The 27,568-nt window shown below is 40.7% G+C and overlaps 1 protein-coding gene across 4 annotated transcripts in view; it reads right to left on the minus strand.

Moving 5' to 3' along the window:
* Positions 1-622: 622 nt before the first annotated feature.
* The window catches only part of LOC141431011 (uncharacterized), a 49,639-nt gene continuing 22,693 nt past the window's right edge, over positions 623-27,568 (minus strand). For 2 of the 4 annotated variants that reach the window (XM_074091944.1, XM_074091942.1), the window contains exons 8-25: positions 27,302-27,407; positions 26,489-26,734; positions 25,994-26,101; positions 25,699-25,810; positions 24,531-24,719; positions 23,735-23,853; positions 23,066-23,155; positions 21,493-21,600; positions 20,257-20,365; positions 19,856-19,977; positions 19,313-19,415; positions 18,132-18,191; positions 16,889-17,049; positions 15,376-15,480; positions 14,534-14,614; positions 13,091-13,153; positions 11,954-12,068; positions 7,625-11,194 (exon numbers count right to left, since the gene is read on the minus strand). In XM_074091944.1, coding sequence (XP_073948045.1) covers positions 11,016-11,194; positions 11,954-12,068; positions 13,091-13,153; positions 14,534-14,614; positions 15,376-15,480; positions 16,889-17,049; positions 18,132-18,191; positions 19,313-19,415; positions 19,856-19,977; positions 20,257-20,365; positions 21,493-21,600; positions 23,066-23,155; positions 23,735-23,853; positions 24,531-24,719; positions 25,699-25,810; positions 25,994-26,101; positions 26,489-26,734; positions 27,302-27,407 — 2,176 coding nt within the window. In that variant the 3' untranslated portion in view covers positions 7,625-11,015. Of the gene's footprint in view, positions 2,253-7,624; positions 11,195-11,953; positions 12,069-13,090; positions 13,154-14,533; positions 14,615-15,375; positions 15,481-16,888; positions 17,050-18,131; positions 18,192-19,312; positions 19,416-19,855; positions 19,978-20,256; positions 20,366-21,492; positions 21,601-23,065; positions 23,156-23,734; positions 23,854-24,530; positions 24,720-25,698; positions 25,811-25,993; positions 26,102-26,488; positions 26,735-27,301; positions 27,408-27,568 lie in introns of those variants that run through there. The other 2 variants (XM_074091945.1, XM_074091943.1) reach the window with 2 other exon arrangements.

Consider the following 27,568-nt stretch of genomic DNA (forward strand, 5'->3'; position numbering starts at 1 on the left):
TAGGGGCAACCACATCTGTGGTGGCAACCGAAACCAAATACGAGTTAACCTCTAAACAGGAGCTATACAGACCTTTGCGCTAATAAACAACGTTTTTTTTAACTAATTCAAAATATTTCATTACATCAATTTGGTTCCCAATCCGCACTGAGCCCGCGTTGGATCTACGGCCCAAGCCCTCTGGAGCCACTTGTAGACGTCCCTTGTTTTTACCGGACAACGGGCTATCTATTGCGGTGCTGCACCTATTAGACCGGGAGATGGTGACACGAAATATTAGATGATTTGTACCAGTATGGCGGTTCTTCAGGGGTCTAATTACGGAATGACAAAAAAGAAAATGATGGTCATAGCGCTGGTACCGGCGGCCCAATCGCGTGGGCGTTAATCGAACGTGTCGGATAAGTAACGAGTGTCAAACGATTTGTTCCACAAAAATGATTGTATTTTCCGATAGTCGATAAAAAAAGATGTAGGCGGTAGCGTAATGCCATACTTCTCCGGTGTGGCTTACAGCCCGCCATACCGACGCGAATACATTAATTAAAAAAAAACAATTCAACCATTTGTTCCAGGCTAATTTTTGCACATCTAATCATCGTCGAGTAGCTATTCACGAAATACAGTTGTGGTCATATAATTAAGAACGATTTTTTATAGAGAAGATTTTTTCAAACTGACAAGTGTTACTAACTGCATGTATATTTTTGTAATTCTCTCGGTATCGTAAAACTTTTCCTTACTAGCGGTAAATTCATTTATACATATAATTGGCTAAAAAATAAATAGATAAACTTTATATATTACATCTAAACCTAGTATTACTACTTACTGGCTGGTCATATAATTAAGAACGCTGAATAGTTTATTTTTTATTCAAATTTAAATAGAGAACGGACCGCCGCTTTGTGGTTTTAGGTTATTATTTGAATAATTTTGGCACCATTTAGTGCCGTAAAAGTCTTTAAGGCGATTGCTTCATATAAAAACAACGGGGAAAAATAAAAGTTGTGATAAATCTACAAGAAAAGTAATACTAAAACTTCGCGACAAGAATTGGTCGTATAAACACATAGCCGATCATCTGCAATGTTCAAAAACTATGGTTTTCCACGCCATAAAGCATTTTGCTACGTATCAAACTACTTCAAATGTTCCGCGTGTACCTAGACAAAGAAAGTCATCTCGTCGAGATGATCGAAATATCGTTCGTTTGGCAAAACAAAATTCTTTTAAAGGGTCTAATGAGTTGAGAAAAGAATATTTTGGCGAAAACAACCCTTCAGCAATCTTGGCACGCAGTATTCGAATGCGTTTGGTAGAAGAAAAGTTGCATGGAAGGATAGCAAGGAAGGTGCCTATGTTGAAACGGTGTCATAGGCAAGGCCGGCTTGCATTTGCAAGAAGATATGAAAACTGGACAGTCAGACAGTGGAAAAACGTTCTTTTTTCTGACGAGACAAAAATAAATAGGGTATGTTCTGATGGCAAACGATATGTAAAACGGCCTCCAAATAAAGCATTCGACCCAAAGTACACAAAAGTAACTTTAAAGCATGACGGGGGAAATGTAAAAATTTGGGGATGTTTTTCTGGACATGGTGTTGGACCTGTTAGGCTGATAGAACGAAACATGGATCAATTTCAATACAAAAACATACTGGAAGAAACAATGTTACCATATGCTGAAGGCGTGCTTCCGGTTATTTGGACATTCCAGCACGACAATGATCCCAAGCATACTGCACGTACCGTTAAGGAATTCCTCACATCGCAATCAGTTTCTGTCTTAGATTGGCCAGCCAACAGCCCCGATCTTAACACAATAGAGCATCTTTGGTGCGAAGTCAAGAAAAAAGTTTCAAATCGACAGTGTGGCAATTTAAGAGAACTGTATGACGTATTCTTAGAAGAATGGAACTCTATCTCTCTTGCGAAATGTCAAAAATTGATAGATTCAATGCCTCGCCGGTGTAAGGCAGTAATAAAAAGCCGTGGACATGCTACTAACTATTAATTTTAGTTAAAATGTATTACATTGCTTTTTTTTCTGTACAAACTTCACGTTAGTGTGATTTAGTTAATCTAAGTTTCAAATAAAAAACTTTCGAACAGTTCAATAAATCGTTCTTAATTATTTGTCCAGCTTCATTACTATTTGAATTTGTTACTAAAGAGAATAAAAACAAAATTTGTAAAAAAATGACAGTAATTTTATTCTTTATTCTAAATCCCGTTTGCTCTATTCATGTGGCTATTTCATAACGTAACTAGTTACTTCTAAGAAGGACCCACGACTACACATGACATGATTTAGTTAAAAATAATCTGGAACTTCAAATCGTTCTTAATTACATGGCCACCACTGTACACCATGCCATACGTTACTGGCGGTTCCAAATGGCCGCCATACCGTATTATATTTTTCAAAGGAGTATTTTTTTTCTTTCCCAAAACGATTTGTACCAGCCTAAATTTTTTTTTCACAGTTCTGTTCATCACAAATAGAAGTCTGATAATGCCATACCTGTGCTCCCACACTGCTTCTAAATTCTAAGATTTGGACCCCTGAAGAACCGCCATACTGGTACAAATCATCTAATATTTTGTGTCACCATCTCCCGGTCTATATAGCTTCGTCGCCGGACAAGTTTTTTTTTTCGACTGGATGGCAAACGAGCATGTGGGTCTCCTGATGGTAAGAGATCAAGTGTCCGGTGCATGTGCACACATTCACTGTAAGTAACCATACAGGTCCGCCTTATTCAGAGGCCTGTGCCCAGCAGTGGGACCTATACAGGCTGGGATGATGATGGTTCCGTGTAAATATTTTTCAGATCTTTTCAATTTTGGTTGTCAAATGCTTCAATTCATTGGCCGAAACTTTCTCTGTTCTATTACATACCTACTACTTACCATGTATGGTGTTCAATGAAGTCATTGTAGGTATTGTATTGTCGACGTCCAAAGTGTAGAATTGCGGAGTCAAAGGCGTAGATACCTAAGAACATTTAGCAATCAAAAGAATCCGATAATTAACTGTTTCAGGGGAACAGTCTTACTAACCCATATCGTCTGTTGAATTATCTATTCCAGATTAATTTTGAAGCATATTTAATTTTTAAAAGGTAAGTAGGTATGTTCTTTAATTTAAAATATTTTTTCATCGATACCTGCTTACTGAACATGTGATATTCTTAGATACAAGTTGTTATTGTTGTAATTGCCAACTGTTTTGTTACCTACAGAACCTACATTGTGCTCTTAAGATTAACGAAGCGATCTTATTAATTAATTTGCTAAGCTGATGTGCTAGTGCCTTTAAAATAATCTTAAAAGTATTTAAGTGAACAGAAATCAATGTTAAAAAGTCATCAATAAGAGTTTAACGGAAACTTAGTTTCAGACGTTACCATTAGACGGCTGTAATATTCTATTTAGTTTTAGTGCTAGTTCTAGTCTTAGTTTTAGGTGGTACTTTTGGAGCCAAAATAAACCTTTCTTTCTTTCTATTTCCATGAACACAGCTTTTAAATCATCACCTCGCTTGTATCAAATACAGTCCAATGTTTGTGATTATTTACGACGGTGTAGTTATTTGGCAGGCTTTTTGTTAACGGTAAACACTTATGCACATACATATTCATATAATCTAAACAGACATATAAAAGAGTACATTAGTAAATGATTAACAGACAGACAGACAACGCACAGCCTAAACCATTGGATCTAGAAACATGAAATTTGTCAGACATACGTATTCCTTGAGGCTCTCACCTCTAGAGTTTATTTTCTTCCCCCCGTTCCACCTGTCCCTACCAAGCTATCTCCACTGGTAGGGATATATAGATTTTTTTTCCACCTGTCCCCACTGGTAGAGATAGGTGGAACCTATTCAGACGCTTTTATTTTAATGGGATACGTGGAAATATTATGACTTTTATCTCTACTGTTAGGGACAGTTGCACAAAATAATTCCACCTATCTCTAGTAACCATGAAAAACTTTAAAATATCGTAAGTATGATGATTTTGATTAGCGGTCCCACAAGCCATTGACCAACAGTGGGTATCAGGTATGTAGGTAAGTTAAATTACTGGGTCCACTCCTGCTGGCTCATGCTGAGGCACAGACTTCAAACAGATTAGTAGAAAGATATTATATTATAACAGGGGAGACGGATGGAATAGGGGATAGATAAGACGTCCGCTTCGCCCTACTAGTAGGGAATAATGGAAAATAAGTCCAGGGCCCAGTTTCTCGAAGCATATTATTCTAATTATATTAGTGTTTTGTCTCATTTTATGAGAAAATGAGACAAACACTAATATTAATAGACTTGTAAGCTTTGAGTAACGGGCCCCTCCTGCAGGGAAATTCATTGGTTTGTGGGATGTTCCCAATTCGCGCTGGGCCCGCATTGTAACCATGGCCCAAGCTCTTCTATTTTTAAAAAGGTGGCTTGAGCCCTGCAGTGGGTTGTTGACCAAGATGATGATTCCTTGTGGGTCATAGAGATGTATTAACAAGTGATTTAAATATTTTTCTTTCTTTCTTTCTGATTTTTCAAAATTCTTTGATCTTTGATCTTCTTTGATCTTTGATTTCCACTGGAGCGAAACCGCGGGGCGAAGCTAGTTTAGAATGTATGTATAAAACGGCTAAGAGCATTCGGTTTTCTTATATTGATCGTGCACTTTGCCCCGCGTAGGTAACTGCGCAATACGCATGTCCATGATAAGCTTAAAATACACAGTAGCAAGCGAAGGCGAGAACTAAAGCAGTCTGCCAGTGATCGAGTCGAGGCACGGTCACTTTTGCTCCGTGTATTTAATAGATTTAACGTCCGACTTCGGGAGTCTTTATAAATAGATTTTTACATTTGGTCTGTCGTTCAGCGCCCGTTTGTTTTCTTGAGCATTTGCAATATTTAACAAGCGGGGTAGGTATCTTTAACCAGATATTGCTTTGATTTGGGTTGTTTCATGGCCTCGCACGGTATAGGTACCTGTTTGCGTGACATATTCCGTCGGTTAAATGAGGCACGTGGCAGTAGACTTCTTATATTTCTGAGCAAAAATTTTATCAAAAATATGTGAACTCGACTGCGTAAAAGCGTGTTCAGATATTTTTGATCCAATTTTTGCTCAGAAGTATAACTTGAATGTACTTGTTAAATTTATTACCTACAGTTACGGTATTTTGTAATAAACAAAACTCTCCGCAAAAGGTCCTATCGCAGATTTTATAAGTTGTACCTAGAGTTCGTAATTGTCCAGTTGAAATCTTACATGTCACATTTTGTCGGTTACCGCGTAATTTTCCATGGTATAATTTTCACTGTCAGGACAGTACAATGTTAGTACTGTTAGTACAGTGGAAATTATATACCTTATGGAAAAAGCTAGTCACGCGGTATTGCAGTATCACCGACTATTTGCAATCTTACCCACTAGGTCATCCGGCATCCTAGAAATCATAAAAATAAGCATAAGCGGCTGCCTCGCTCCGAGGCCGCGCAAGTGGAGACGCTGCCAAAGGCAGCTCAGACTGAGGCTCCTTTGAGCACGGCCAAAAAACCGACAAAATATGGCTCGGCTCGCGGTGCTCGGCCTGATGGATACGCGGCTATAGTACAATGCACTTGCATCAACAAAAAGTAGGTAGTTACGAAAATTTGTTTTCTCTGAAACATTGGCTACATTTTGCCTTGGTCTATATTATAATCTGCAGATTACGAAACATGTTACAATGATGCGGCCTGACGAGACAAAATGAAAAAAACTAATCCTTGTGGGGATATAGGTAAAGCATACTAGATGGCGGGGCTGTTTTCGAAAACATTCTTAACTTCGAATGGTCACACGGTCCTCCAAAGGGAGACAATGGTATCCTGTGATGATTGTAATTGCAAAATACCAAACTTTCGGCTGTAGTCTTCTGTATTATAGGGAAAGTATGTTGTTTACTGCATAAGAATATAGTGTTGAAGAAACTGAATCTCGTATACCTAGTGCCATCCACGAAGACGCGTGATTTTGAAAAAATTAGACATAATAGCATTGTATTAAGAACCACGGCACGCGTCATCGTGAATGACTCTACCTATGCCAGGGTAAAAAGTTCGCAGTCCATTTCACCCATGATTTCCTTAGCAAAAAGGTTCAGTGGTTCAGTTTCCTTGCACCTAACAAATCTAGAAATGTAAAATTAACCCCATCATCGAATGTTGCTAAAAATTCGAAATAAAGAAATTAAATTCAGATACCAGGAGATTTTCTTTGTTCATTTGACCAGACCTAAATAAAATCATGTCAAATCATTTTTTTATTCTATTTTTTTTGAAGAGCCCAAATCTATTTATTGGCAATTTAAAGGATGTAAGCTCTATCACTTCTGACGTATAAAAAAGGTTCACTAGGACTAAGTTCACTTGAACAGCTGGTACCTACCGTAAATGTTGTTTCAAAGAACAGTGTTCATTGTGAATGTTGTGAATTGTAAACATCGACGACACCACCACATTCCATTCTGCCAGCAAGTTGGATAAAAAAATCTGAGTAGCCAACTCATCCCTAAGTCATAGAAAAATATTAATGACTCCTCTGATTCGTTAAACTTTGGGGGTTCGTTTGGTTGTGTCCTTAATCAATCACACATTTTGGTCAACGGACAGTATTATGAACCGAACACATATTACATAAATAATACATATACTACGTAAGTGGTGTGAATGTGAAGTGGATAGACGTATTTAAATACCAGTAGCGCCATCTAGTTACACCAGCACATAACACTTAGGACCACAGACTACTATTACTGCTATACTCCCACGCGTTCGTGCTGCCATCTGCCGGTCCATCTTACGAACGTTTAGCATGATATGATGACTTAGTGATGCCAGTATATCGCTTATCTTATCAGCATGGACACCTCTCTATTTTCTAGACTGAGCATAGTCTGTCCGCGTGTATTTGGGGCACTTGCTCGCTTTGGTTATTTATACTCTGCGGCACAAAATTTGGCCCACTCGTACATTGAAAATTATAGGCGGCAATTACACTGAGTCGTTTGCCGCATGCTGCATGCGGCGACCGCAAAAGTGTAAAGAACACAACACGGCGAGCGACAGCTGCCACCACCTTAATATGGCCGCCGCAGTAGAGTAGACGAAAATACTAATGTAAAGACGACGTTCGTTCGCCGAAGTACTTTAAAACAAATTCGGCGACCGCATTAGGTGAACGACGCAGTGTAATTGCCACTTTACTGCATACATTTGAGGACCAGATTTTTTGCCGCTAAGTATATTAAACGCACCATACAAACGTAGGTCAGTTTTCGATGAACTAAGAGGTCCATTTAGATTCAAACGTTAAAAGAGTTTACTGCGTAATTCAGCCTGAAAGTTGCGTGAGCAAGATAAATATTCCGAGGCCCTATGATTGCACACTACACATTAGATGACGGATTTTTGAATGACTAAATAAAACGAGAAACTTTTGAGGCCCGAAGCCCCTTAGACCGCGAGGGCGTATGCGATGGCCCCACGTCTAGCGCCTCTGCCTAAAATAATTACAAATTAAACTACATTTTTGTCTAAAACAAAATAAAACGAATAAACAACTTTTAAATTTTCTTTAATCAATAATTTAAAGCTTACAGGAGACATATTGATGTTGTAATACGTAAGCGACCCCGCGTCAGCCGGGACGCGGCGACACAATCCGACAACTGAAATTTCGCCACTATTCACAACTACATAAGAACAAAAAAAACACAGCGCCGCATCTAATGTGGCGCCGCGGGGCTTCTAAGTCCTCGCAACCAGCCATGATTGCTTCACACTTCCGAGTCAATAATAATGACATAAAATATTTGAAACCTGCGCGACTGCTCCTGATGATCTGGTTGGGGCCAGGACGCTGTAGCAGGGACGGTGCAATGAATAAAGATGTGCTAACTCGAAACCATGACTAGAGTTATTCACGTAAAGAAACCGCAGATACACTAGTCAACGCTTATTTTTCGGGCTATTTTCACTTCGCGTTATTCCACATAAACTTATCCAAGTGACGACCTGTCATCACATTTTCTAACGCACTCTGAATCACAATCACTGAAGAGATGAGAAAGGAAAGAGATGGTGAATGCGATCCCGAGCGTCTGGGCATTAGACAATATGGCTTCTGGTCTCGCTCTTTCTTGATTCTATTATGTAGCTCCAGCTTAAACTCGAGTAAATCGAGTTAACACATCACAACCGATTGCTTATTGCACTGGTTCAACCTGATATTGCTTCGTTCCTGCGACAGAACGCGCCCGGCCCGTGCTTCACGATGGTCGTTCACACAAAGGCATAAGGCGAAATAAGGGTTAAAAGTATACACGATATTGCTTCCTTCGTCTTGAGCTGACTCTGACACTTCTGGACGGTAACAAACCCTAACTATTGTCCGAGGTGTCTTTCAAATCATAATTGACATGCACTGACCACGCGAGCTCAGGTCCAAACTTGTTCGAAAATCAATGGCAAAAAAATCCACATTATCGCTATAACATCGAACTCGCACAGTGGAAAATCGTAAAACGTTTAAAAAAATATACCTTTAGAGGAATACTAGCACAAATGCAAGGTCGTTACATTTGCGGATGATTCCAAAACATTTTAAAAAATCTACTTCGCAACGACAAATGAAGACATCATGTTTCCTTCCAGTAAACGAAAATACTTAACCTCCTTCCGAAAATGACGTAGTAACAAAAATGCTAACAAACACAACCGTAGATATAGATAATATAATACATATATATTTCGCATTTCGTTCGCACACAAATTCATTCGCTCATTCCGTTCACTCAGTAGACCAGTTCATTGTTCACACAGTCAATCTCACAATCAGTGTCTTCAGTTTGAACGCATATGGAAAAGTTCATGTAGCCACCACGTTCAGCACTGCAGTTTATACAAACTGTCTAGCAATTCGAAAACAAAAGATTCAACAGCATTTCTCCATTTGCCGACTCTCAATAGATCTGCCGAAGTGCCATTTTTTTAGAGAATTGCCGGTAGACAATAATATTCGGGATACTTAAGTTTTCAACAAAATCAGACAGTTTTTTTGTGGCGGCAAGGTCAAATCTCATTTTCGTATCTTCATTCACATTTCCACTTGTCATGGTGGTTGTAGCTTTTTACCTAAGTATATCTCCCGTTACACAAGTCAATGTTAGTCAAAAGGGAGCTGAGTCTGGGATAAAACATACATATAACGTTATGCCACATAATCTAAGAGTAAACTCACTATTAAAAGGAATACATCAAAAATTACCCCAGACACCAGCTGCAACCTCTTTATGCGCATCCTGTCGGGACTAGGCGCGAATATCTATTTGATTCACAAGTAAACCATATTCTGGATAATGTTCTCTTGGTATATAAGTGATTTGGGGATTTGTTAAAATTCTTGGGGACCAAAGAGCTCGGGGCCTCTTTGAAAGGTAAAAAAAGTGAATGATATTGACAAGATTAACTCTTTTTTTTTTTCGTGTAGGCGAGTATAATTTGACTTCGGGCATTTTATTATGAGTTATGACCAAAGTCAGTGACACTGGTCTGGTTCCCCTCTGATCAAGACGGCACTGGTTCCACAGGTAAAAGTAATGCCAAAAGTATGAAAACTCGATGCCCCTTCTTCTGGCTTATTTTATTAAGCTATATTAGTTTGTATGTTGACTAATGATGTTATTCGTTTTTATTCATTAATTCGTTGCAATAAGTGCTGATATTGATTTAAAATAAAATAATTGATTCAATCATCCTTTCGTTACATTTGTCACGCGCTCTTCTCCCGAAATGAATGCACTTTACTTCTTAGTTTTTTTTTTTGACAATTCAGCGAGAATTAAGTCGTCTCTTTTTGGAGACCCATTAGTTATAGAACTTCTGTCATCACATTAATGATTGATAATTGCACAGTTATCGTTTATTCAATTAAGTACACTAATGAGATAGTGGTGCAACATTTTTTTTTACGCAACTACCGAACTGTGGAGACAAAAGTTTTACAAAACACACAAAATTCACATTGAGATGCAATGGTTACAATTGCGTCAAAATTTAAGGTATTAATTTCATGTTGCTTCCGATTAATCCCGATTCACAAAATACGTTACATACAAACATTTTGAAATACACTTTGTATATACGTGATTCGAAAGCTTCATACAAAAACAACACGAAATTAGTTATTTCCCGTACCAGAGAAACAACTAACAGGTATGCTCTTTAAACATTCTATTACGAATATTTCAATGGTATAGAAATGATCGACTCTGAAATATACTGATCAATCATAACTTCATGCATGATATATTGATTGATCGATCAACAATAGCCAATGTTACATTAACGTATAAATACGCTTGATGGCTCTTTTGTAAAGGTATAGCCATACAATTTATAACATGTGAAAAAAGTAGTCAGAAAAAACACTGGTTGACACTGTGTCCAATCGGTTTTGGCTACCATCGGAATACTTCCCCTAATTATTTCGGTTCACATCATGGTATAATGTCCTGTTCCTCCAAAGCACTTAAATACCCGCTTTGCGCGCTTCGGGGAAAAAATCGCTCTAAAAACATATTGATAAAGACTACAATAAAATGAGGGAACACAACTTGAGGGGGCTACAAATACATGCATGGAGAACGTCCGCTCGAGAACCGACGAAGTCAGAATACTGTCAGAAAGAAACAAACCGTCTGCCGGTAATCGTGACACGGTAGAGCGATGAGTCACCGAGCTGTCATAGTTCAGTTCAAAGTCACAAATAATTTCGACACCGCACAAGGGTAGGCGAGCGCACCGTTGCAATCGCCGCGATCTGAGCAAAAGAAACGCGTCAGAAACAAAAGAGCGCCACTTACGAATAATCGAGGTCCGGAAGATTGGAACCGTCCGCTCGCCAGTTTGAAATAGTGTGTCGTTGGTGTGTGCGGGAGCTCGCGTGAGCTCAGTTGCGCACGGGCGGCGCCGGGGAGTGGTGGTGTCTCTCGAGGTCCTCCAGGGAGAGCGCGTTGGGCACGTGCACGGAGGGCAGCTTGCCGGCGGACGCGCGCGCCAGCAGCTCGGGGGAGAACCAGCGCGCCAGCTGGTTGTCGCCGCCGCCTGACCCGCCTACGCCGCCCAGCTCTAAACATAAATGTACTAATTACGATTGTTCTCGAGGGATGGTTGATACTGTGACTTTGTGTAAATCGGTCTCTAAGGACCACTCGTTGTTTGGTCAGCCAGGCTGGGCCGATCTTCCCGCTGTTATTGTATACTACCGGCTTAACCCATTCAGTGCCATTGACGCTCATGGACGTCATAGTGGACCCTTATATAATGCAATGCTGCAGTCGCTGATCGGCGTCCAATTTAGCTTCATCTGGATGCCGCAGACGCCGATGGGCGTCTGTCTACAGAAGCGTCGACATTGCGGCGAAGTACATAATCTGGCGCTCGGCAATAAATGAGTTAAGCAGGTTATTCTTCATCGATAAATGTGTGGCGACCCTAAAGCTTTTTTGACCGGAGAACACTTTGGTTTCATGATTATTATTAGGGATTATACAGCTAAAAAAAAAACTGTGACTGTCATTAGCTTTTCTTTGGCGTACCTTTCAAACCCGGCGCTGCCCGGGCATGCCGGCGCGCATTCGATCAAATCTTTCGCGATCCTCTAGCTTTTACGGACAGTGGTCAGGAATGAACTGAGCGTCAACAGTGAATACAGCAGGGCTACTGCGAAACTCGTTACTCGAAGTTCGTGTCGTGCGGTCCCTCTGACACCTACACTATTTAATACGAGAGCGAGAGGGACAGCACGACACGACCTTCGAGTTTCGAGTTTCGTAGTAGCCATGCAGTTATACAGAAAGAGTGTGCTAACAGTAGTGGCCGACTCACCGTTAAGACTCCTCTGGTGCGACTGCACCAGCAGCTGATGCAGCGTGGTGCCGCCGGCGATGCCGCGCGTCATATTGCTCATATTCATGCTATTCATATTGTTCATGTTGTTAAGCTGGAAGCAAAAAGAAATTCAATGTCAATGTGCTAGCGTATTGTATGTATATATAGTAGATTGTTGTCGTGGCCTGGAAGTAGGCAATTGCTGGCTGAGTATGAGTATTAAACGGACGAGGTTGCGAGTCCGTATAACTAATACGAAGCCAGCAATTGCTATTCCAGCCGAGACTAATATAAAGCTTTACTCAAATTATATTATAACATTTAATTTTATTCCAAACTTTTTCTTATGCTTTCCCGCCTTTTTTGCATTGCAAATAAACTGCAGGTGTATTTTTCCACCGAAAACACCACAAGCTGTTTCCGACCCAATAAAAAGAGTTCGGAGTTCCAACAAAATATTTAATACCGGCCATTAGACTTGGCTCTATACGACTTGTGCCAAGATTTCCAGGGCCTGTTTAACTTTAAAAAAAATTGTGATTGATTGCAGCAGGGCTATTACGAAACTCAAAGTTCGCATCGTACCGTCCCTCTCGCTCTCATATTAAATAGTATAAGTGTCAGAGGGACCACACGACACGAACTTCGAGTTTCGCGCGCTAATTTACTATCGTCGAGCTAGCGCGCCTGCAATCTTATTAGCTTTTTAATTTTTCGCTGACCATAAACTATGTACTTCACCTTCTGATATGTAAAGAATAATGTCAACTTTTACGGACATTTTTGAGAAAAACTATTTATTGTATAGAAACAAAACACAATTGACAAACTTTGAGCTATTTCTACAAAGGCGGACTTATCCCTTTAAAGCTGCGTTTCCACCAGAGATATGCGATGATGTTTGGGAGGAATGTGTTTCATGAACCAATAGAACGATTCATTTACCTATGATCGCGCAGCACAGCTCGGGTGGAATCAGCTGAGCGGAGCGAGGCGAGGCAAATGAAGCGTTTCTATTGGTTAATGAAGAACACATTCCACGCACATTATTAGTGGAAAAGCGGCATTACAGTTATGATTTACCAGATATTATGAAAAAGTGTATCGCTCTAGCTTTAAAAAAAAATAACTCACCGAGTTGGGCACTTGCTGCCTCTGCTGCGAGTGTAGGAATTGGCGCACGCTGCCGGACATTTGCTGCAACAAATACCAGTCAATCAACTTTTTAGTGCAGCTTTTTGCCATGGTAGCGTCGCCCGAGTTACATACTTATGTATTAACTTTTACCCGCGACTTTGCACGCGTAAAACAATTAGGACTAGCTGTTGAATTGATATTCGGGGATTTTGATTACCAAACAATTACATCGTTGGTTTTATTAACGTACCTAGCATAAATAAGCTAACCAATTCAGAAAAGTTCTCATCTCAAAAACAGCTCAACCACTTTTAATTAAACAGCCAAGAACCATCGTAAAAAAACTAGCATTCACGTAACAAAAAACGAATCAAAATTATTCGCAGTAGAGTTGTAGAGTCGCATTTGTTGTAGAGGCTAGAAAGTAAGCAATACATGAACGAGTTAGTTCGAAGGCCCTTCGATAATACGAGTTTATCTATTGCACTTTAGGCCGAAACTAAACATCGTGCTTTTCACGACCACTGCGAGGAAATAAAAAACATTTATCGCAAAACAAACAAGAATCCAAAGACTGCGTTGCTCCCGCCGATTTTAGTTTTTGTGACATAATTTTTTTTAACCGTTTTTAGTGGCCAGTATCCAAAACCACATATTTAAAAAATAAAAACTGCAGCCTGGCTGCAGCAGCAAGTCGAATATGACGAGAATGTATACTTGCGCACTGAGCAGCCTGGCTGTTCAGCCAGTGCAGTGCCGTGCGTAGAAGATTTAAAAAGTTAATGCTGTGGCATTTTTTCATGCTTAAAAAATTAAAGATTTTTGTGCATATTATGCATTTAAGGAAAAAAGAACACCTCACAAAAGTCATAAATGACGCATTCTCATTGGTCAATTTAATATCACATGCAGCAGACTATTACTTTTGATTGGTCCAATTCTCTTTTCAGCACGCCGGGAATAAAAATCTGAAATATACTCTAAAAAGTCGTATCGTACTACATATATAGATACGACCTGTTGACGTAATTTTGTTACACATTATATTACATTGTTGTCGTGTTTTGCTAGCCATAAACGAGTCAGCTGTCAAATGTACATATATACTGGATTTAGGTTATCTATGGCCACATTTTCGAGCAGTGTCGTCAAAAGGAGAATTATTAGTATGAAAAGAAAGGAACTAAAGGACCTACTGCGAGTAATCCTGTCTGACGAAATCTCTAGACGCGCGCGATTTTCGGAAGTCCATTTAGTTGAATATTTTAGAGCCCGCACCCACCTGCCGTTTGTCGGATCCGATTCATGTCGGATGTCGGTCATTTCTATAGAAAATCAGTGTCGGACAAGTGTGAATAGCTTAATTTAAAATGCTGCCACTGACACATCCGATTATAATGCGGGCCCGACATCCGACAAGCTCCAGCTCTTATTGGTTACCTGCTGCTGTTGGTAGTGATGCTGGTATTCAGCCGGCGACGGCGCGTAGCCCATCGGCGGCGCTGCTCCGCTTTGGTTGCCCTGCAAAATAGAGCAGTCTCAAAACACCATTTTGGATTTACTTGAAGACCGTAGTAACACGCTGCAATAATAAAGCTATGAGTTGCAACCACAGAATACAAAATATAAGAGGTAATTGCATGTCTACGAGACACGCAGATCATAAATAAGTTCACCACAACAGGTACGCGGGCCAATCAACTTTTTACCGACACTAATTTGTCCACAACATTTTTCAAACAATCGCAGATTTTTGTAAGTAAACATGTTTTTCTGTAATTTAATAGATGGTGTACATGTATACATGCCATCCTACGTAAGTTCAACCTATTAAACCGTGAAATATCTTATTGGAAGTACGATTTTTTGTAACGCCAGAGACAATTTTGGTAACGCAGGAGACGCCCAAAGTGTCGGTAAAATAGTTGATTGGCCCACGCCTGTTACCGTCAAAAATATCTGTACACTTTTATGCTTACTTTTTTTAGGTCGATGTAAGTATACATATTTTGACGGTAAGTCTATAAATTTTTGCATTCGACTGTACGTAAATTTTGCCGTTTTAGAGTTTGCTCTGAGGATGAACTCTGGTTGAGTTCGAAACTCTTAAGCGTAGTGAGGTATTGGTGGTATTTGGGTTTGAGTGCTTCGTGTGTTTTTCTAACAATGTGGAGGTAGAGGAATTTACAATGTTGTTCAAAGATACTAGCACAATAGAACCAAATTTTTAACACAGTAGATTCGCTATTGAAAGTATGGGTGTTCTGTTTAAATATGGTCACCTTGACGATGGGCCGCCCCTGAGGCATCTTGGGCGGCTGCGCCCACTGCTGCTGCTTGGGGCTTGGCGCCTCCAACTCTTTGTCTGCCGTCATCTTGCGGAGCACCTGCACAAACAATATCCTATTAACAAACATGTCGTGACGACCGGATACAGTCCCCGGCGATAAAGATTGCACATCGGTCTTCGGAAAAAGACAATTGGCTGTTCACGACAATTTCCGAACACTGGCGACCGCGTCCATCAATCGTCTTATTTATTAAGTGAAGTTTTATACTAAAGAAATACTGTACCTTTATGGACTTAATAAATTTACTTCGAATTAATGACATGTAAACGTTTGTGCGTGTATTTACGGAATTACTTTGTAAATGTCACGAATAAATGTTTTTCTTTCTTTCTTTGTAAACTTTGGATACCTATAGAGAGCTGTTGCAACTACTAGAAAAAGGATATTTCCCACTTTTTCCTAAAGATGCCATCGTACAATTTAAAGTTTTGGGGGGTTTCAACAACTCTATATTATAAATTTTCTCTCTATTACTAGTACTCTATTGCACCTGTACAACGACTGACAAACGAAACGTCACATAAGTAGTGTGTGACAAACGCTGTACGAAGCCGAAATTAGCAGAGTCTCTTTCCAAAGTGCAATCTTTATGGCCGAGTACTGTAGCCGAGTGGTTAGAATGACTACAAAAGTTTGATAGGGAAATTTGCCGAAGAACTAAAGCCACCTAAAAAGTAGAGAAGAATTGTGCAAGTCGAAGTGGCAATGAGCAGGCCCCAACACATGAAGAACAGATAACCGTAGGAAGAGAAAGGTCCTCAAGTAGCTTCCACCGGTTACCGGTTTTTCGGCAGATATGGCCGGCCACCCAGTGCCACTTCAACTTACTATTGTTTTTTCTCAAAAATGTCCGTAAAAGTTGACATTATTCTTTACATATCAGAAAGTGAAGTGCATAGTTTATGGTCAGCGAAAAATTAAAAAGTTAAAAAGATTGCAGGCGCGCTAGCTCGACAATAATAAATTAGCGCGCCTGCAATCAGTCACAAAAAATTTTTAAAGTTAAAAAGGCCATGGAAATGTTGGCACAAGTCGTATACAGCCAAATCTAATGGGCGGTATCAGATATTTTGTTGGAACTTCGGACTTTTTTTTATTGGGCCTGAAACAGCTTGTGGTGTTTTCGGTGGAAAAATACAGCTGCAGTTTATTTTTAATGAAAAAAGGCGGGAAAGCATAAGAAAAGTAATTGGAATAAAATAAATGTTATGATATATTTTGAGAAAAAGTTCAGTCTATTTCAGAATTATTCATCATTTTTGAGAAAAGCTTTATATTAGTCTCGGCTGGAACAGCAAGCTCGTCCGTTTAATACTCATACTCAGCCAGCAATTGCCTACTTCCAGGCCACGACAATAATCTACTATTATTGTTAGCTGTTCGATGTAAACTAGGACATTTCGCTGTTGGACAATGGAGGGTTGTGTGCGTGTGCGCTACTGACCGAGGTGGGAGTGAAGGAGATGGGAGTCTTGCTGGGCGCGTCGTGGCGACGGCGATAGTTCTCGCGCTGCTCCTCTAGTTTCTTCTTGATGAGCGCGCCCTGCATTATGGACTGCGTGTGCGCAGCCAGCTCGCGCGGCGACGGTATGCGCGCTGGCACACCTGAACACAATGTTAATTGTGAATACTAATAATAATAGGTTTTTGATGTAATTAGTGCTTTGCTTCGATGTCAAGCTATTGCCTGGATCATCTGCACACATAAGCGCATGCCTATTACAAAACTTTAAAAATTAGGTAAACAACCTTGACCAGTTTCCTGAAAAGAATAACCCGTTTTCAAACCATGTTACCACATGACCACAAAAATTGCTATATTATTATCACTTTCTTAATGAATTGGTGCATACTGTTTGATAGTTTGTTATTTCTATAAAAAAAAACTGGTTAAGAATTTCTAACCCTAAAAAATTAAGTATAGTAGACAACAAACAAAATAAGCGCTTTCCTACCGATTAAATTATGAAAAAAATATTTAATCTTCCAAAAAAAAAACGACCGCAAAGTAAAGAAATAAACACCACAGGACTCGCATCAAGAAAAACTATTTAGGCCTGGATTACATTATCATACATTTAAAACAACTAAGCCTGACGTCTGGCTGATTTGGTCTCGGCTGGGAAGGACTGGAAGAAGCCGCACAAGATCGAGCCAAACGGAAAACTCTTTTACGAGCCCTATGTGGGGGATAGTGAGGGATAACAGGAACACATCATCATCACGTCTGATGTCAGAGATTGATATGTTGATATAGCTTTGACGCACCCGAATTTACCGAAAAATCGATCAACCTATATCTGCGTATGATCGGGAAAGATTTCAACCGCCGTATTTTTTGCTTCTCCGAAATCAATCATTACTTTCATTCATGGTACCCATGCGGCGATTAACATGGCGACGAAGATTTTGCTAACGTGGTCCTGGTGCAATGAGGGTTTTAACAGAGGTGAAATATCGCTAGATGGCGTTAGTACCGTTAGGTCCGTTTGATGTTTGCTCGTGATTGGTTAAAAAACTAAATGAGCCAATCGCAAGCAAACGTCAAATGGACCTCGTGATACGCCATCTAGCGACATTTCACCTCTGTTAAAACCCTCATTTACAGCAGAATGCTAGAATGCCTTAATGCTTGTATGTACGAGAGCCAAGGATGTATGATAATGCAATCAAGCCCTAGTCAGTACCTGGATGGTGCACGGCCAGCGTGTTGGGGCTGGTCGGCATGATGGGGGACACGCAAAACGCTGCGTCCGGACACACGGCTAGTATAAGCACGGTGACATATTGGTCAGTTTAAGGCTCCATTTAGACTATGCGAGAACTTGCATGCAAGTTTCTCTACATTGCAGTATTTGTTTGATCAACTGAATTAACCCGTCGAACGCCCTGCGCGCCAAGTACTCGTGATTAGTCAATTATTGTTACTAGTTTCGATCACCCTTTAACATAGGGTACTAGTCCAAAATTATCCAAAAAAGGCGTTGGTCGCGCGACGGGTTAGTTGTTCCCCAATAGTCCGCGATGTATTGCAAGTTCTTGAATGGTCTAAATGGGACTTTACGCTAGAAATCCAAGACTGTGGTGTAACTAATGGATGGCTGACAAATGCAAAAAGGGAATACGCATGGAACACAAATATTTTCATACTTAATAAACCAAATGTTTTTTTTTTTTATGTAGCCTGTATTATGTCCCACTGCTGGGCAAAGGCCTCCCCTTTTCTCCGTTATATATGAAAAAAAAAAAACGAATGACGTAATAATCATCAATATATGTCGGAAATAGGTAAAGGAGATTCCAGCTATGGTCAAACACACCGACCAAACGTATATTTTTTTTATTGTTTTACAAAAGAATCACAAGTTTTTTTTTTATTTATGTATATTTAAACAAGTGGTACAAGTGAGTGGAAAATTACGAGCCACTATTGAAAACCCCTTAGGGGTCGACCGGATGGCCAAGTGGTTAGAGAACCTGACTACGAAGCTTAAGGTTCGAATCCCGGCCGGGGCAGATATTTGTATGAATAATACGAATGTTTGTTCTCGGGTCTTGGATGTTTAATATGTATTTAAGTATGTATTTATCTATATAAGTATGTTTATCCGTTGCCTAGTGTCCATAGTACAAGCTTTGCTTAGTTCAGGACTAGATAAATTGGTGTCAAGTGTCCCATGATATTTATTTATTATTATTAGTTAACCGCGCGTATGTAACTGGCTGAGCGCTGATACACTTTATTCGGGCGTTCGCTTTAAATCTCGTTTTATGCCTTGTGACAGAAAGAAGTGTTGAAAACGACCGTGATCCTAAGTGTGTTAGACTATAAAGCTACAGGTCAGGTTTTGGTTGACGTAATTATTACCTGGGTGCGGCAGCGGCGACAGGCGGAGCGGCTGGTGGTGCGGCGGCACGGCCAGATGCGGCGCCGCGCCCACGCCCGGCAGCGGCGACCCGCCCATCTGTTGCTGCACCATAAAACGTACCACGATAACGAACCACGGAATAGCAGATAGGGAGAACACGGTCGGCGTATACTTCCCATTGGGGTGGTTTCAGACTAGCGTTTTTTATGCGCGTATACTGTTTGTTTTTCGCATATGCGCTTATACGCGCCCTAGATTAAACTGAGGTTCAGGCGATTGCGTTTTGTGACACAGAAACAAAATTATTGCAAATTTCATAGCAATACGTGTGACAAGATTACTAAATACGGTCTAAATTGGTGTGACGTACTTTATGGATGACCCCTTATACGGATTTATTTTCTCCTTTTGATGAATGGAACAAAACAATGAACACAGCAGACTGTAGCTCAGGCCGCCAGCTCAGCTCCCCTCCCCTTATGGCACTACACAGGACCATTTAGTGACTCGACCATGCATTTCTATCGCTGTTTCTTTCTCACCTGTCTCTGTTGCTGATGCAGCCGCAATATAGTGAGCAGGACCTCGCGATGCCGCGACTGCAGCCCCGGGTTGCCGAGCTGCTGCATCAGATGTTGCACCGTGATCTCGCCCGCTTTCAACCCTGGAACGTTAACAACCAGTGTAAGGCGTAGTTAAGTACTATTTTGAAATCTGATTTCTGATTACGAATACATGTAGTTAACTACATTAATCAAGTTACATAAACTAACCGTTAATCTGATTACTGAAATCAAGTAGTTAACGAAATTTGTAACTTAAATTTGTACATTGCAAATAAAAGCTTGCATCAATGCTTTGAAAATTCTTTATCCTATCGTACACCTTGTAATAGGCTGTAATAAATAGGCTTCGTTATAAGCTGGAAATGAAAGCTTCGTACCGTGTATGATGGCTTGGGCTTCGGGCCGCTGCAAGAGCTCGCGGTCGGCGGGCGAGGGCCCGGGCGCCGGCGCCGGCGGCATCATCTCGTTCGCCTGCTGCTGCTGATGCTGGAAAACATTACATTGTCATCACAGACCTTCATAGAATTATGTGTGCAGGCTGGCGCGTGGTATAGGTGAAAAACTAAATAGTCTAAGAGTTGAAATACGTTTTAAAAGATTGGAAATACGTTTCCAATTTATAGAGCAACGAAATCCCTGCAGTTAATGTGCCATTGTATCATTATTAATAGATCCGGGCGCCTGGCAGCTGTTCAGCGGTGGGTGTGACAGTGGTTGGGCATCAAAGGGGTATTGTAAAGTCAATTGAAGGCGTGCAATTTATAGAACTCTGCGTTTGGTGTGATATTATAGCTATTATGTGTTTAATTCGAATATAACATTGCCAGACGTTTTATTTGGGGGAAAAGTAGTATACTTATCACATATATCACACCAAACTCAGAGCTCATGTATAAATTGCACGTCTTCAATTGATTTTACAACCACTTGTAAATCTGTTTAAAAAAATATACCTCGTTGAGTTTCTTGCCGGATTCTTCTCAACAGAGGTTTTTCCGAACCGGTGGTAGATTTTTTTTTGACATTCATAAGTGCTTGTTATAGCCTAAATTGAATAAAGATATTTTGACTTTGACTTTAACGAACCACTGTACACCCACCGTTGAACAGCTGCCAGACGCCCGGATCTATTAATAATCATACTATAATACACTAACTAAAGGGATTTCGTTGCTCTACAAATTGCAAACTTATTCATGTAGCTAGCTCTCCGGCTATAAGTAAATGACCTGTTTGTATGTAGTAGTAATGTGCCCCGTTTAAACAAATTGACGTTCCAAATTCGAAAGGGCGGTTATTCGAGCGATTCAACCGTCTCATTTATCTGGTCACATTTTTTACGAATTGGCTGTAGATTTTGATGTCGTTTTTACGATTATTCGTTAAGAGTTCCTGTTTTTCTACCAAATAACTAAAAAACTGTATCAGAATATTCGGTCATTTTTACAGAAACGCTCGAATAATCATTAAAAAGATTGAGAATAAAAAAAAATGGATAAACTAGATGTTCTCCCCAGTGAAGTAAGATACTTCGCGGTGGAGCAAACCCAGTTCCACTTAATTCTCTTCTGCATTCATGTCACAGTATGCCAGCAAAGGCATGAAAGCCAGACCTGTTGCACTTGCAGCAGTTTGTAGAGCAGCTCCTGGGGGATGTGCGGCGGGGGCGGCTTCTGCTGCTGCTGCTGCTGTTGCTGTTGTTCCATGCTCTTGTTCAACATCTGCCACAGACAATAAGGCATAATTCGCGCGAGAACTTTTTTTAACGTCCGTTAAAAAAGCGTTCAAATAGAACAAATGCAATCCCATGTACATGTTCACACGTCGTCAGCGCTCTTAAAACGCGGTGCTTTTTGTTGAACAACGTTGAATTTTTGACGTTGAGCGGTGGGCGATAAGTCGAATCTAATTTACCGCCGGTTTTATAACAAAACTCTCTACAAACTCTCTAGCCTAATGTAAAGCCGCGCTGGATATATTAAGGCCTCTGCCCGTGCCCACTGCACCGTACCATGCCATGACCATACTGTGAACGTATCAGGCACTGAATGTAACACGGACTGCATGTCAACGGCGTGTCAAACCCGTGTATAAGGGGTTTACTGACCATAGGACGGACGGACGGACAGACAGATATGGCGAAACTACAAGGGTTTTTTAAAGTCGGTTTTGCATTTTTAGTTCTTTTTTAGGGTTCCTTTTTTAGGTCCGTCCGAATGTCACGAAATTTTACTCGAAAACTACAAGATGTATATCAATGAAATTTGGAGTACAGATGTCTTGTCAAAGCCGCTATTTAGTTTTGTAGTTAAATTACAAAAATAAATATTTATAGGAGGGGAATTCCATACACGTAACAGAAATTGAAAAAAAAAAAAATTAAACTCGCATGAACGTGTGGCACATAGTTCGACAGCTCTTTTGAAAAGATAGTAAGGTTTTTCAAAAACTTTTTTGATTAAGTGAAGATTTCCGGAAATAATCGCTCCCAAAGTAGCAAAAATTGTGTCCCCCCCTCTATCTTGTAAACCGTTTGTCCAAAAAATAAGCAAAAAATATGGAAAGGCAACGCTTAATAAATACTTTCAACGAAAATTGGTTTCAACATGATCGGATATACCGTTTTCGAGTTATTGCCGAAAAACTGCGCTTCTCAACAAAAGGACGTAAGTGCCGTGAAAATACACTCTTTTTCTGGTAATAGATTTTAAGATTGTAGTAAGTGTTTTAATTGTGTTATAACGCATATAATATTACTTGATTTCTTTCGTAATGGCTACGGAACCCTATCTTGGGCGTGTCCGACACGCTCTTGGCCGGCTTTTTGTTTTGTAGTCCAATCAAAGCTCGATCGAGCATGTACTGAACTATGCCTTTGTTGTTACATCTTTGGTGTTAAAATTATTACACACCGTCAAAAATCACAAAATCGAATACCTGGGGCACGTATTGCACCATGACAGATTGATATCAGCTGCTGCAACTAATATTGATGGGGAAAATACAGGGAAAGCGGCACACTGGAAGGCGGAAAACATCATGGCAGCGGAATATTACGGAGTGGACCCGGATCTGCTGTGCAGAGCAACTGTTCCGGATGGCTTTTTGGAGCTAACGGCCAACCTCCAGTAATGGAGTGGCACTTTCAGAAGAAGTTTGGTGTTTGTTTGGTGTTGGGTGCATTACCTGTAGTAGACTCATGGGCTGCGGCGGCGGCGCGCGCTGCGACGGCTCAGCGGCCGCCGGCACCGCGTGCCCGCCGGACACTTGCGCCAACTGTACACACGACACATTTACACGTATATCAAAAAGGTTCCCCTGCGGCAGGGTTCCACCGAATGCCACATACGAACTTGCCAAGGTATAACAATGGTTCTAAGAATATTTTGCTTCAAATATTTGATATTTGATGATGATGATGGGTCAATCAACTTTTTAGTGTTGTTACTCTGTCCCGTAACCCAGGAGACATCAGTGATAAACTCGCTTAGAAAAGTGTTTGCAATGGATGTATACTACTAGCATGCTTAGGAGATGAGCCATGAAGGAATTGCCTCAGAACTGCCACAAATCCTAACTTTTAGTCCCCATAAAATCATACTTTTAATAAGTGACCCAGGAGACGTTACCATGGCAGCAAGGTACACTAAAAAGTCGACTGACCCTGATAGTTTGGCATGACAACCTCCATCTTTGCCTATATCTCTCACTGCTGGACACAGAATGAGCACTGTTATACTCACGCTGGCCCAGTGCGCATAGGGAACTTAACAGATATATAATAGAACTGATTCGCAGGGGTCTAATTCGCTAACAAAGAGGTTGCAGATTGTCAGTATGTCTGTGTGTACTCACAAGTCGTTTGAACGCGGACAGGTCGTGGTCTGGGTGCGGGGCGGGCTGCGGGGGCCGGAGTCTCGCCTCCAGCTCCTCGAGGCTGTGGATCTTACCGCCGCCGCCCACGTTGTTCATCTCTGAAACAAATCAATAAGACGAATAAATAAATAAATCGGTTAATAACATTTCAATATAACAGGTTGTCATGATAACGTCTCCTTGGTCACTTATTAAAAGTATAATTTTATGGGGTACAAATCTACTAAAAGTTAAAGAGTTGTGACTGTTTTAAGGCAATCCCTTCGTGGCTCATCTCCTAAGCATGCTAGTAGTATACATTGCAAACAGCTTTTTAAGGCTTAGAATCTCTAAGCAAGTGTATCATTGATGTCTCCTGAGTCACCTTAAATAAAAGGAAGACCATGCAATGGAACATAATGTTGCATTTTTATAAAAATAATATTTTAGGAAAATAAATACGAGTAAAATTTTCTATCTCCAATATTGAAATACTTTCCCTTCATAAATATGGCGTAGCCATGGGGTATGTGACATCCTGTATATCACGTTAATAGTAACGTTACCGAACGACTGACAGATAAGACTGGAGCTAAAGATTTGAACTTTTATTTTTAATCAAGAACAAAACTAAATTATTGCGGGTAGGCAGCAGCAGGTACGATGTGCAAAATTCGAAATTCGTGTCTTGCCGTCCCGCTGACGCTTATGTCATTTAATACGCGAGTGAAAGGGACGGTGCGATACGAACTTCGATTTTAAAATTTCGTAGCAGCTCTCCAGGGGTTTATCTTACCGGGTCTGGGGTCGGGGTTGGTGTTAGTGTTGGCGTTGGCCCGTCGCAGCAGATCGAGCAGCGAGGGCGGCGGCGCGCGCGGCGCGGCCGGGGAGATCGGCGCGAACACGTGCGCCGGCGCCGCGCCCGCGCCCGCGCCCCCACCCGCCGCGCCCATGCCCGCCGGCTCGCGCGTCGACTTGTCCAGATCTACAGGCAAATTGGTACGTTAAGAGCGTTTATACCTGCTGAGCTGGCATCGTGCATTTTGTTAGTTTTTCTCCATTATTCCATAAAAATTGAATGAAAATTAAAAATGTGGTCCGTTAGAACTGTTCTTAATATATAAGTTAATGTTCTACTGCAATAATTACTCGTGATAGACTTTTATATTCTTTAAAAACGAATTAACGTTTATTCGCAGTTTTAAAAGAAAAAGCGTTGCTAGCTCAGCAGGTATAAACGCTCTTAAATATCACCGTTTCCACCAATAATGTGCGAGGATGTGTTTTTCATTAACCAATAGAAACGCTTAATTTACACATCCTCGCACAGCACATCTCTGGTGGAAACGCTGCTTAAAGGTTATAGGAGTTCGTGTGTTCAGTGTGTGTGTATTTGTTTAGTTTTTAAAGCGTCCCACTGAAAACCAACGTTGCGGCTTGCTTATACTGGGCTCAATTTATGATATCCGATGTTTTTTCTTAAATGTTTTTCCTTCGAAAAATTTAGTTTTCTTGTAATACGAATATGTGTAAATCTCTCTCTCTCTCTCTCTCTCACTCTCACTCTCTCACTCTCTCACAAACCAGCCCCGGGACTATAATCTCAACTTAGCACGCACTGCGACTAAACACGCGCGTTCAATCGTATGTAGGTTTGAAACCGCAAAAAGAATAACATAACTTTCAATTCCTATTCTACCTATTCATGCCAAAATTAAGTATTGTTTTGGCCTAAGGTTTCAGGGCCAAATTTATTTGACGGATAAATGTGATGAACAAAACAAACAGAGACGGCAACACATTTATCCGTCAGATAAACCTAATCAATGGATGTGAAACAGGGGGTAAATCGTGTATGAGGTGCTTCATAGTTTATAGTTTGGGTCAGTCAGTTTGATCCCCACTGCCTTCTTCCTTGACCGACCCTCGCTCTTTTCTTTAAAGTGTAATCAAGCGTTACTCACCATCAACCATGTTGTTAAGCAGCCGTTCGTAGTGTCGCGAGTCGTTGGTGGGACTCTCGCGACGGAACCACCGGCTGAACCGGCTGCCGCCCTCGGTTTCTCCCCCACCATTCTAAAATATAATGCATACTTGTAATTCCCCCCATCTTCACACTTCTAAGGGTCAGTTCACGGCGAAACGCGACGCTGTATTTTTCATTGAGAGAATGCGTCAATTGAGTACTGTTTGACGTATTCTCTCGTCAAAATCGTCTCGCCGAAGTATGGCATCTACGAAATATGACTTTATACTTACGGTAAGCACGTCTGGGATAGAGTCGAACTTGAGAAACTCGTCGAGATTGAAGTCGGGCTGCTCACCCGTCGCTTCCTCCGGCTTCGACTCTACGCCCGAGTCCTTGTCCTGTAACAATAGTATTACACATCAGCACTAACACTTTGTATATTTAGCTAGATCTGTAACTTCAAGTAAAAAGAAGAATATGACCATAAGAAGTAATGTTACTCATCACTTCGCTAGGAGATCTACTTCGTAGTCTCAAATAAACTACCCTCGTTTTTAATTCACAAATGTATAGATTTATTTCATTTTTTAAAGTCCCAAGTGACTGTCTCATCAACGCACGGTGCAAATTTTGACCTAGAGAGCTGAAAATTAAGAGAGGTTTACTTTAAGATGAAGGCAAGTAATAAGGATGGATTTTGTGAAATTCCCACAGAATAAGGAATTCTAAAACAAGACGATCGTATATGAATGCCGTGACAGTAACTTTTATTCTACTTTACTTACGTTGCTAGTGTTATTGGAATCTTCGTTCGTCTGCGTGGCAGGCTCAGAGTTTGACTCGTTGCGCCACCGCTCGATCCGCTCGGGGCGTTCGTTTCGCTCGCTTCGCTCGTTGCGATCACTTCGCTCGTTGCGATCACTTCGCTCGTTGCGCTCACTTCGCTCGTTACGCTCACTTCGCTCATTGCGCTCGCTTCGCTCGTTTCGATCGCCACCCGGCGACCGAGCACCCCCGCTGTTATTCCATTTCTAAACACGTAAATAAATGACAGTTGAAAATTATGTAACAGTTTTTAGAAGGTGTCTAATTATTCGAGTATACTGATAGTTTGAATCCCGGGGAAGGACATAGGACAGTTTTTTTATCGCGGAAAATGGAATAGTCAAAAATGGAACCCGACTCTATTGTTAACGGCGTAGGAGTGTTCAGATATTTTTGATCAAATTTTTGCTCACAAGTTTATGAACTCGACTGTACCAGGCTAGTTGTATATGTAAATTAGAACAAACGAATGAACGCAACAAACATTAACAGGTTCACAGTCCCATGAGACACATGTGCCCCATGGCAATTGGCAATGACTTATCTTAATACGAAACTGATGAACACAGACTGTATTTAAATTTATCAAGAAGAGGTGAAAGATGCCCTGACGACTTCCAGCGACTTCGCAACAACTTGCTTTTATTTTTTTATTTTGTTTTGTCATAATCATAACTTGTATATAAAACTGTTTTTGAGAATAGCGAAAATGATTCTTATCCTTATTCTTATGGCATGGATGATAGAAATCTCCAATTAGTGTGTGAAGATACCTCGGTATCTTTAGAGGCGCGCTCGGTCGGCCCGTTTTTCTTGATCGGCTCGTCGAAGCCGCGCAACTCGATTGTCTCCAGCTGAGATGTCGGCCCTCCACTAAACCTGTACACACAACATTACGATTATAAATCACCCATTATACAGTCTGTTACAAAAATAACACTTAAGCGGAAAGGGATTAAATCGGGGAAAAAAACAAATTTGACAACGGAATTGACATGTTTCTATATAAACCCCCTTGCACAAAAATAGCGCACCTATGG

The sequence above is a fragment of the Choristoneura fumiferana genome, chromosome 9 (assembly GCF_025370935.1).
Source record: "Choristoneura fumiferana chromosome 9, NRCan_CFum_1, whole genome shotgun sequence".
Classification (NCBI taxonomy): domain Eukaryota; kingdom Metazoa; phylum Arthropoda; class Insecta; order Lepidoptera; family Tortricidae; genus Choristoneura; species Choristoneura fumiferana.